Genomic DNA, 11,695 nt, shown 5'->3' with positions numbered 1-11,695 from the left:
GGAGCAAAGGGGGAGATGGGGGAGGGAGGGATAGGAGGCTTGTGGCTGGTGGGGGAGAGGCAGTTAGTGCAGGCTGCAGTTGTGGCAGTGGCTCTGGCACCAAGCTGGGCCTGGAGCCAGAGCCAGAGCCAGACCAGCTGCCTGCCCCCCGCCCCACTGCCTAGTATTTGATTCCAAAGTGCTAAATGGGGAAACAAACCTTGCCTTAGAATTGAGTAAATACAGTATGCCAACGTTTTAAGCCTCTTACATGCTGCCACAATGATGTTAAATGGCCTTGGTATAATTGAGAATCAGATTCCACGTGTAAATAAATAACCATGTAAGAGCAAAATCTAGGCAACATAATGTAAAGACAGATTTTCAGTCCAGACAAAGCCACCAATATGTACCATCTGAAAGCAGAGAACAGCTCATCAAGTTCGGCTGCATTCGTGCTGAGCACACAATCACTGAAATTGCACACTTTCACAAAAAGAGCCTCAAGAGGCAAGGATCTGGCCTGAGTACAGAAAGGTTTTCAAATGTCAAAAACATTTTGGTTATGATTGTGAAAGAATCATTACAAATGGAGAGCATAACCATCCAGCACACAGAATATCTGTGTGTACTGAGTTGTGTGGCCTGCTGGAACAATGGAAATGTATCAATGTCATGACAGGGCAATACAACAGAATAGCTTATATTATTTACTGTAGGTGAACATTCCCCTGGGAGGCTCCCGCACTATTAAAGTACCACTCAATACCTATTTTAAGAGCATCACAGGGCTTGGTGATCTTTCTGAAGAGTGGTGAATTTTGCCTAGTGCATCAAATTCTGCTCCTAGGTACAAATCTGTAGTTTCTATTGACTTAAGCAGGAACAACATGTCCACAACCAAAGGCAAAATTCAGTTCTGTGTTGAATATTAGGGGGTATCATCTCTCCTTAGATGTGGACATAAAAGCCAGTAGGTTTAATGGGAGCTAAATATCAGTATCATGGAAGGATCATACCCACAGCAACACATCAACCTGAAATTGTGTGTGAGAAAATGATTAGTACAGGTTTTGTTTTTATGTTTTCCTTTTAATTATTTTTCTAAACATTTGTATTATCAGACAAAACATTTAGATCATGAGAAAATATTTATTTCCAACAGCATGGATTATCAATGTTAATTGGAAGAAGGCATGTTCAACGTTACAATTTCTCAACGCTGGACCAGTTGAACTAGTATGTAGCAGTGCATATATTAACCAGTTACTTTAAAGAAATGCAAAAAGACAAAGTGATGAGAAGGTGAGTACAAACATTCAAGGCAGTAAAAATGCAGAACACTGACATATGGTTGAAAAATGTACTTTTTTGTAATTCTCTTTTAGTATCACATAAAACTAGCAATTCACTTTAATACATTCTTCATTATCAACCATACTTGAACTACATGAATGTATTAAATTTAATATTATCTTTCAGCAAGAAGAGATCTTAAGGTCTAATGTTCATCTCAACTACTTAGATTTTGTTAACTTTGCCTGTTAAAGATAAAGTTGAAAGGTACTGCACCAATATTATATAGTTTTTTATTTGATTTGTACAGAAACATGCAGATATTAATGCATGAGGGCTTTTATAAAAGTTATATTTGGTTACAATTTTATATATTATTGATAGAGCACACTAAGCATTTTTTGTTACATTTTATGCTGAAATGTTAATCCACAGCTACCTAAATGCCATCATATTTTATAAGGCTTAAAACATTAAGCCAAGGAGTGGAGGAAATAATTATGCCTTTACCCTAGAACATAGTTACAAACTGATAGTAAGTTATAGGCAGACATATCCATATAGAATTAAGATTGCATGGTTTTTGTATCAGCATGAAATGTAAAAAAAAAATAGGAAAAATACAGGTGACTGGCACAATATACCTTTGAACCAGTTTTGTATAAGGCTTTTGTTTTCCTGATGAATGGGACATTAACTTTTTAGACAGTTTCTTTATACATATTTAATCATGGCTGTATTACATCACAATCTATTTTTAATAAAATAAAAACTCTGGTGTTGTCTTTAAAGATAGTGAATTTCAATTTAGGGCATGTCCACCCTGCCCTGCTAGCACGGCCAAGAAGCAGGCTCCCACTCACTGTGCAGTAAGGACTGGAAATGCAGTGTAGCCAGTTTAGCAGAGCATGAACCCAGAACCATCCTCAAGCGCGCTGTCTTGGGCATGCTTCTTGGAGTGCGCTCAGGGTGCCAAGCATACGACGTGGCCATTTAAAGAATAGCTTGCAGCTAGTGTATAAGAGCTAGATTTAAGGTGCTTTCATTGTTTTGCTTCCTTTCCTATAAAGTATCACACAAAACATTGCAGTATTTACTTGCTGACATGCTTTTCTTTGGCCTTTACCACATTTTTAATGCTTTCCCCCCTGTAAGAACTCAATGTTCATTCATTCACTGGATTTTTGTAAAATTCAGTGAAACAAAATGCTAGATGGATTTCTTTCACCTCAGTGACATGTCCTTCTATTCCCATCTGAAATTTCTTTGCATCAAACAATAACTGCAAGCAACAATTAATTTAAAGCTAGATTTTTATACGTTGTAAACTGCCTAGGACCAGGAGTTACTGACAGAACCAGCTGGTCATGCAAGATTAGCAAAGTATCCCTATTCCAATGCATTGCCGTATAATCTTTTTCATTTGTTCCCCCCCACACACACACTAAACACAACAAAGCTGGACGATGGTTCAACAGCAAGTGCATATGATAGTTCTGGCAAGACTATTTTTGTTTTGAGTAAGCATGTATTTTGTCTGAGAGAGGTTAGAAAAGCAAAGCTTTTTTCTTTAGGTCATTCCGCTTCCAAAGTGCCAGACGATCAAATTCTTCAATGCTCATTTTGAAGACTTCCTGGAACTCATCAGGGGACAAGTGCCTCTTGAAAATGAAAATACAAAGGCATTGTAAGTGCTTCCATAAACAAGTATCTTTCTCTCTCTTCTGTTTTTTAACCCACACTACAGTATAATGCATTAGGGTTTATATTCAAATTCCCAATATGGTTCTGGAAAAGAATCTAAACCAAATAAAGTAAGAGCACCTGAGAAATGAGCTTATTGATAGCAATGGCTTATTTGTACAAAAAGAGAACATTTTCAATAAAGAAGCTCCGGTCTTTGGGAAGGAGATATTGTTCCTCACACATAATACCTGCTGTCAGAACACACCAGGACCAATTTAAGCCATTCTGAAACTGAAAGACTGATAAGAATGTAATTTCAGAGGTGGATTTGTTTCTTTTTGATATTTAATGAGTCCAGTAGACATCATGATAGCAGCCTCATAACAAAGTAGAGATCATGCTGCTAAAGCTCTTACATGCAAAATGTGCTTATCAGTAGGCATAAAATTATATCACAGTGATATACTAGATAATGTTAATTTGAAATGGCAGGAAATGTGCTTTTATTTGATGTTCTAGATTATTCAGTATAACTTGAGAGAGGGAGTGAAAAAGAGAATTATAAAAATAAAGACTTCTCATTGGAGTAGGATAAGCGATCTATATGATAAAATTATGCCTAATACCTAATAATTATATTAACAGAAAAGACTGTGAAGAATAAATACATTTTATAAAATGATAAATGCACCTGATTATTTTAATTATCCATTAACTAACATGGGCTAATCTCCCACAAAGCACTTTACAATTATCCAGCAGGGTTCACAGCTTCAGTTAGGCAGAGATTATACCATCTAAAACTGATATAATCAAGTGAATCATCAAAAACGACAAATTGCCTGTTTCAAAAAAGACTTCGTTTGAGTAACCAAGTGGAGCTCAATTTTCACAGATTCGGTGCCCGTGAGTTCCACCGCGGTTAGTTCAAGCTTAGGGGCTCAGCAGCTCTGCAAATCAGTCCTGCGGTACTGAGCTGCCAAAAACAAAGGTTTTCAAAACCAGAAGCCTTTCAAGGTCAAAGAGTCAAAGGCTGGATAGAATCCAAGTATGCTATTTTGCATGTTCTGATTACCCTCCAGACCAGGGGCTGGCATCCCAGAGCCCATGAAGCCATTTGATCTGGCCTGCAAACGTGGCTTTAGTGGCAGGGTGTCAGCAATGGTCACTTCCTTGTGCTGCTGCAGGAATAAGCAGAGGAGATGGTAGCTTTGCCTGTGCTGCCGTAGGAAGAAGTGGCAGCAGTGGGCACTTTCCCTATGCTGCCATGGGGAGAAGCAGCAACAGTGGATGGGTCCTAGCAGCTGCTTGTCTGCTTGCCTATCTGCCCTGACCTGAACTGGGTCATTCAGCCTAAAGAGGTTGCTGACTGCTGCTCTAGACCCTCACAAAATGCTGTAGTAGCTGCTTTCTCCTGTTGAAGAAGCTGGGCCACTGTGCTGGGACGAATGTAAGATTCTTGAGGCAGGGAGACAGTGTGTGTACAACAAGTAGAACAGTATAGCTTAGCGGTTAGGCACTCAGTTGAGAGGGGACTCTTGGGATCCAGTTCCCAGACTGGTAAACATTTTAGGTTGTCCCAGGAACAAAACAGAAGCACATCCAGGTTCAGCAAGAAGGACCCAGACCTTTCCTTCTCAGACAAGTGTCCTCAACACTAGCCATAGCGCCAGGGTTCCCTCTTTCTGACTGCATGGATCTTACATTCCTTTCAGCAAAGAGGCACAGCTCCAGCAGTGGAGGTGGAAGGTACCCTTTTCTCCTACCCATCCTAACCTGTAATCAGGTGCTTAGGGCAATCTCCTGGGAATGTTTGTGCACTTACGTTAGATAACCACTGGATTAAAAAATTAAATCCCTTTTAGGAGCAGAGACAGGAACTCAACCCACGCTCAGCCACATGTCCTAACCTGTAGTATATGGAATCAGGCTCTCAATTGTTTGCTTTCTTCCTCCTGACTTTCAGCTTTGTTTGTCCTGCACCCAGCCCTGGGTGCAACTCCCTGCCTGCCTACAGCCCCATCCCATCTGTCTGGTCACACACCCTGCCCGTGCAAGTCCTGGCCGGTCCTCACAAAGACCCCAGGATCACTAGGCAGTGACAGCATGGGGCTGGGGCCTGGGGCAGAGCCACAATCTGCTCCCAGCCCATGGAACCAGCTCCTGTTGCAAGGCTGTATGGGAAGCAGATCACAGCTCTGCCCCCAGGCCGTTCCCATGCTGTCACTGCCTTGCAATCCCAGCCCTGGCCCCACCTGCTCACCCATCCTGCTCCCAGATGCCACTTCCCACCTGCCCGTGGCCCCATTCCCAGCCACCTGGCCCACCACAGAGCAGATTTAGTTAGGGAATTTTGGTGAGCTGTTGCAAAGGGTGGGGGGTAGGGACAGAGGGGTGCTGATCCGACTCACAATAGTTTACTAAAACTCCCTATATGGCCCACAGGCCCAAATAATTGCCCACCCCTGCTTTAGCCATTCTCTTGGTACCTGCCCTTGTGGTTCATGCCTTCTAATTTTCTTAGACAGTTTAAAGTACAGACATTTTCATCACTTCCCTTATGAGGGACAACATCTGAAACCACACCCAAAGCCACCAAAGACGAAATGAAACGAGATACCTTTTGCTCATCCAAATACATTTTTTTTTCATGGCTATATTTGTAAAACATGTCTTTGACCCAGTAATCTGTTGAAGTTATGCTTAGAGAATTCTTTCAACACAGGACCGGATCACGATTCTAGGACAAGATTCAGATTGGGGAGAGACCGCCCTCTTTTTCAAACTCAGAAACTGTCAGCGAAAGTTCCTCTTTCCAGTATATTGACAGATTCTTCACACTTTTACGTGAAGCTGGAATGCCTTTGTTTTTGTACTTTGTATTTGTTCAGTGTTTTGAATGGTGTTTAAGTTAGCTGCTAACTGTAGCCGCATACAAAAAGGAAAGAGAAGTTCCAAATGTTGTCATTTTTTCTTCTAAATATATGTAATAGATTGCAACAGGAGTGAGATTGAAACAAAGGGCTTTTTCCTTTAGGGAATCATAGATATATCTTTACAACATTCTAAAAATGTCCAAGTACAGTGGTCCATAGAGCAGACAGCTGTATTTACTTTCAAGTATTTCCTTAGACAGTTTACACAGAGCAGATGAAATCATTTTGAAGTGAAAAATTAACCATTTACTTAAAAAAAAAAACCCCAACAAAAAACCTAGCCCTGAGGGCTGGATCCAATATAGGAGCTATGTCATGTAATGCCTAACTTTTAGGTTTCTAGGGCAAAATCTGGAGTTGTCTTCTAGGAGCCTAAAGGTTAGGTTCTGGCCACCCTAAAAATTTGGCATCTGGACTCTTAAGAAGGTGATCTGAAGAAACAGGATCAGGCACCTAAGCTCCCTAGGGGGTCAATGGGGAGATTTATGAGGTCCTGGATTCTCTGGACACTGACCAGGGAGCCGCCTAGGGCTAGCAAACAGAAACACTAAGCATGGGGGTGTACTGGATCTTCTCTCCCTTCAGCTTATGCACCTCTGTTCGCTTGAGACCTAGAGTACAGATGGTTGGCATTAAACTACTATTAGTAGTACCTACTTTCTATGTGTCAGTTTTGTGGTTACAACACGTACCCAGTGCATGGGAGGCCTGGGTTCTAGGTCATCTCAGCCACAGGAAATGTAAATCCTCCCAGAATGCTTAGCCACTAGGGTATTGGTTAGTCTCGGTAAAGGCACTCTCTGTCCCTCATATGGAAAGTGGCTGGGGCCACTGCAGGGCCATGTGGGCAGTGGATTGTGACTCTGCCTCTGCCCCGTGTTATCACCACCCCATAATCCCAGCCCTGCCCACCCATCCTGCTCCTGAACACTGCTCCCCACCTGCCCAAAACCATGCACTCTGCCCACACATGTTCTGCCCCTGGCGGTGGGTGTGGGGCAGAATGGCTGGGGTGCCCCAACAGTGGGACTGGGTCTGGCCATGGCAGCAGTCATCAGGAGCTGCCACCACCAGGGATGCTGGGAAGTGAGTCCGGTGACCATGCCACCCCAGCCCTGCTGCATGCCTGGGGGTGGCAGGACTAGCCACACAGGCTATGGTTCAGACTGCCCCCATGCCTGGGATGGCTGGGACCATCAGACCTGCTGCTGGCCAGACAAAATCCCTTGGTGGGCCAGACCTGGCCCATGGGCCATATTTTGCCACCCCTGGTCTAAAGGAATTTGGAACCATATTGTTTTACTGGCACACACAATATAAACTCATGTCAATAAACTTCTGCGTACACTTTGGGCCGGATTCAGCTGCAGACACATGGCACATGTGTTCTGGACTAATCTACCTTTACTCCACAGTAAAACTCAAATGGACAGATGGGCTGCATCTAAAGGAGTGCAGATGTACAGTATGTGGAATCGCACACTGCTCGTGCAGGCGTGCCCCGCACTGCTACCTTGCAAAGCAGGGGTGGGGTTTGACCCCGGGACATCCTGGGGTCAAAAAAACCCCACACCAAAAGAAAGTGGGGCTGCACATGTGGTGGCAGCGTATGCTGCCCAAAACCAGAGCCTGGCTGGCCAGAACCACGCTCTGGCTTCTGGCCAGGCTCCCAGCTGCAGGAGTGCCATGGCTGCAGCTCCCCAAGGCCCCTAGGACCCCAGGAAAGGCTGCTGGGGCCAGCCTCCCCTCCCCCACCTGGGGTAACCTGCCGTGCACCAGAGCGTATGTGGCATGGGTGTTCCCCAGGGATAAGTAGCAGCGGCACAAGGTGTGCTGCTTCTTCTTGTCCCTGGGGAAACAAACATCCATACTTGTCTGGATGTAGCCATGATGTGCCATATATCAGTACAAGTGGCTATGCTCTGGGCACGTCCAGACAAGCATGGACATTTGTTGGTGCACCTCAGGTTACATTGGGTGGGTTAGGGCAGGCTGGGGCCAGCAACCTACCTGCTCATCTGGGTGTGGCCTCTGGGGTGAAGTTACCCTTTGGGATATGAGGAGTAACAACGCAGCAGTGTACCCGGCATACGTCCGTTCTGCTAATTCAGGAGAATGAACATAAAGATCATTCCTAACCTAAACTCTGTAACGCCCCCTTTCCTGTCCAACTCAGCACACTGCTGTTTATTTTTGCCCTTTGTACAAACCATTTGCCAACTTGCCACCCACAAACTAGTGCTCCTATCCATGAACGACTGGTGCCTGCCGAGACTGGGGGGGCACCATGGTGGTGAGTGGCAACCACCTGCAGCCACTGGCATTACTGTTGGCAGCGGCGAGTGGGGATTGCCTGTAGCTGCCAGCAGCAGTGTCAGTGGTGGTGGGGGATAGTGAGCAGGGACCGCCCATAGATACCACCAGCTGTGGAAGGAGGAGGTGGGTGTGAGCAGTGACTGCCTGCAGAAGCCAGTGGCGGCCAATCTCAGGGGAGGCACATACTTACCCATGCATCACCTATCCTCCTATCCAAACAAATTTATGTTAGACAATGCTATCAATGTATCAAATCCAGATATGACATCACCTTCATTCCCTGCACTGGTTTTGTAATGTTATAAAAAGGCGTTACATTTATTTGGGTAGATTTTTTCTTTATGGATGCCAGCTGCTTATTTGTCACAGTTCAAGCCTATATTGTGCTGGTGAAAGGACACTGATGTGGCATGATCGTGACGAGGGGCACAACAGGTGTGACCTACAAAACTCCAGTATTGCTAGAACCTAGCAAAAAAGTTGAAGACAGGGGGAGGAAGTATGATCTTACTCCAGCTTTTCAATTCAGTTGCCTAATTGAAGGGAATTTGACTTTACTGCTTCTTCACCTGCCCATTATTTCTCACAATGACTGAGAAAACAGCTTCCCAGGTCCCATAGTCTGTTCCTCAGTGCCATGCTCAGGTAACGTGTTGGGAAAACACTGCCTCCTTATCTTTAAGTCTCCACTTTTGACACCAACGCAATCTTTGCTGCCCAAAGCAATGTCAGGGCTGCTCTCCACAAACACCAGGCCTTGAGTCCTAAAGAAAATATTATCCCTGAAAGATCTCACCCTAGAAAGACTTCAGACAAAGGTAACATGAATAATCATTGTGCTGGACAGTTTGATTTATTGAGGCAAAGCTAAATGGTCTAAATATGTGTACGTGCAGCTAAATGATGATTTGAGGAAAAAATATGATAGATGTCTACAAGCATTTGAAGGGTCTAAAAAAGGGAAAAAAGTTTAGGGAGGTTATGGCAATTTTTTATTATTATTTTTCTCCGTACATATGATTACAGTTTTGCATCTTTACCATTGTTGGACTTTCTTGATCATACAGCTCTTCATTAGTGAAGCTGGGGAGAATGGGTCACAGTAAAATCTAAGAGTGTATTTTCTCCCTCATCAGTTATTTGAACATTAATTATTTTGAATAGAATTAATTCTCTGATAAGAAAGTGGTACTTGGCCTCATTAGTCAAACAAAAGTAGGAAATTAAAAATTACACAAAGGAAGAGGGGGAAATATCAACTTGTGTGTGTATATATTTTATAAGACCAAGATATGACTTTGAAATCCCTTTAGGGGAAAGCAGCTTAAAAATCCTACCAAGCTCTATTAATAGTATGTGGCTTAGCTTTCACTGAGGAAAGAACTGTCAGCCCTATAATTTATTTGTAATGTATTTGTTATTTCTGTTTACACAAAAAAATTAGTGCATAGTATGCTAGGTGATGAATTTACAATGAATGAAGATATAGTATTCAGAGTGGGAGTTAGGGTGGAATAGTTTGTGTGCTGTAAATTAACATCCTAGGCTAGGGACAGACATTACACATAAACCAGTTTAAGTGATCAGAAACTGGTTTAAACCTGTAACAGAACAGATGTTCAGTGCACATAAACCGATTTGAATGTGGCCGAAACTGTTTGAGATAAACCTGGTTGAATGTAGTATCAGACTTAACTGACTTAGGTCAAACCAGTTCATTTAATGTCTGTCCCAGACCCCTTGCTGGTTTAAGCTAAACCAGACTCCCAAAGCATCCCGGCATGCTCTCTGGACTGGGCGGGGTTCTCCGCTCCACAGTAGGGCTAGCCCCTCCCTTCTGCTACCTGGTTACAGCTCTGGCAGAGACTTGCAGGCACAGCAATGTCTGCCTGGTTTCCCTGTTTTCCCCCTCACCTCCCCACACCCTTTTAAACAGGGATCCCCCGTCCCCTCTGCCTTACACAGACATCTCACCATTAGCTAGCAGATCACATGCTGGCTATGATCCGTGCTGTGGCAGACAGCAGTGTTGGCTTAGGGCTTTTTGGAGCTAATCAAAGTGCAGCTGGTAATGTCCCTCCATACCTTCTTTGTTTAAGAAGAGTTTGAACTAATGAGAGAGGCTGTTGTTTTCTGATGGGGTGATAAATGCTGATAACAGAGCTCATAAATGCTCTGTTATCAAGTAGGGGGGAACTCCTCCCTCATCCTGCTGGGGCCTGGCCATGCCCCCCTCATCTCAGCCCTGTGGAAGGGGTGGGAGGGCTGCTCTTGCACCCCCTGGCTTCTAGCATGAGCTGCTGCAGGCATGTGCCTGCATTTCTGGGATGTCTGTGTAGTTACAAAATGATTGAGCCTAGCCAGGTTAGACTAACCTGCAAAGATTGAATCAATTCAGGCTCAGGCTTTTTGAATGCCTGTCCCTAGCCCTAGAGAACTGTATACCGATTTTTTTGGAGAGATGGACCTTCATTATCAGAATTGCTGTGTGTCTTCATCATTTTCAATCACAAAATGATCCCTTTAAAAACCTTCAGCATAAGACTACTATTATTCTACATGTCTGCTCACCATCATTTGTTAATCTAAAAATCACAGTGGGATGATGACTGGTCTTATGTCTATCACTGATATTTTCCAGTTCAGAAAAGGAAAAATGGCATTTACTGTACACTGACAGCATTGCTGGTGCTGTACCAAGCACAGGGTCAAACAGGGGTCCTACTTCAAACAGCTACTAATTTAAAGGCTACACTGACATAATCAATTAGGGAAAAAATTGCATAAGACACAGGAAATTTAAAGTTCAACTTGAAACTGTACACGCTACAATACTCCTGACTGGTCACTGATAAAATGTGCACATAATTATTACATAAGCATGGGTGGATCCAGGACTTACTAAAGGGGAGTGCAGGACACTACCCCTCAGACCATGGGAGGATGAGGGTAAAGGCATAGCTGGAGTCCCCAGGCTAAAAGGAGACACCAAGAAGCCATGCAGGGAGCAGGTGCAGGAAGGAGATACCGCTTTGCCACTGCTGCCACTGTCCCCCACTGACCTTGGTGTGGGGAGAACTCCAGAGCCGCTCCTGCCATGCTGTAGTCAGGAGCAGTTGGTAGTGGCTGCAAGGGGTGTTGGACTCACCTGGGGGACACTCAGCACCTCAGGCTCAGAAACAATGGTGGTAATACACAGGTTCCTCTTTCTAGTACTTGGTCCCTGTTCACCCATCCCCTGCAGGTGAACCGTGCTGGCTGGGAGTTGGTGCTGGAAGGAGGAACCTGTGTATTGTTGCCACTGTCTGCAGCTGAGCCCAGCTTCCACACAGCTGCTTCCTGCACTACAGCATGGCAGGAGAGGCTCTGGGGCTCCCCCTGTGCTTGCATCAGCTAGGAGTAGCAGCAGAAGAGGGTGGGTTCCTCCTTCCAGTGCCTTCTCCCAGTCACCAAGGGAGCGGGTGGCTCAGAGCAGGTGGAAA

At 44.3% G+C, this 11,695-nt stretch overlaps 1 protein-coding gene across 4 annotated transcripts in view; it reads right to left on the bottom strand.

Moving 5' to 3' along the window:
* Nucleotides 1–1,075: 1,075 nt before the first annotated feature.
* Nucleotides 1,076–11,695, bottom strand: part of ABLIM2 (actin binding LIM protein family member 2) — a 235,584-nt gene continuing 224,964 nt past the window's right edge. For all 4 annotated transcript variants that reach the window (XM_025195245.1, XM_025195240.1, XM_025195251.1 and 1 more), the window contains one exon: nt 1,076–2,936. In XM_025195245.1, coding sequence (XP_025051030.1) covers nt 2,823–2,936 — 114 coding nt within the window. In that variant the 3' untranslated portion in view covers nt 1,076–2,822. The remainder of the gene's footprint in view (nt 2,937–11,695) is intronic.

The sequence above is a fragment of the Alligator sinensis genome, unplaced genomic scaffold, assembly GCF_000455745.1.
Source record: "Alligator sinensis unplaced genomic scaffold, ASM45574v1 scaffold421_1, whole genome shotgun sequence".
Taxonomy (NCBI): domain Eukaryota; kingdom Metazoa; phylum Chordata; order Crocodylia; family Alligatoridae; genus Alligator; species Alligator sinensis.
The sequence above is the reverse complement of the archived record's forward strand: the minus strand, read 5'-3'. Positions and strand labels throughout refer to the sequence as shown.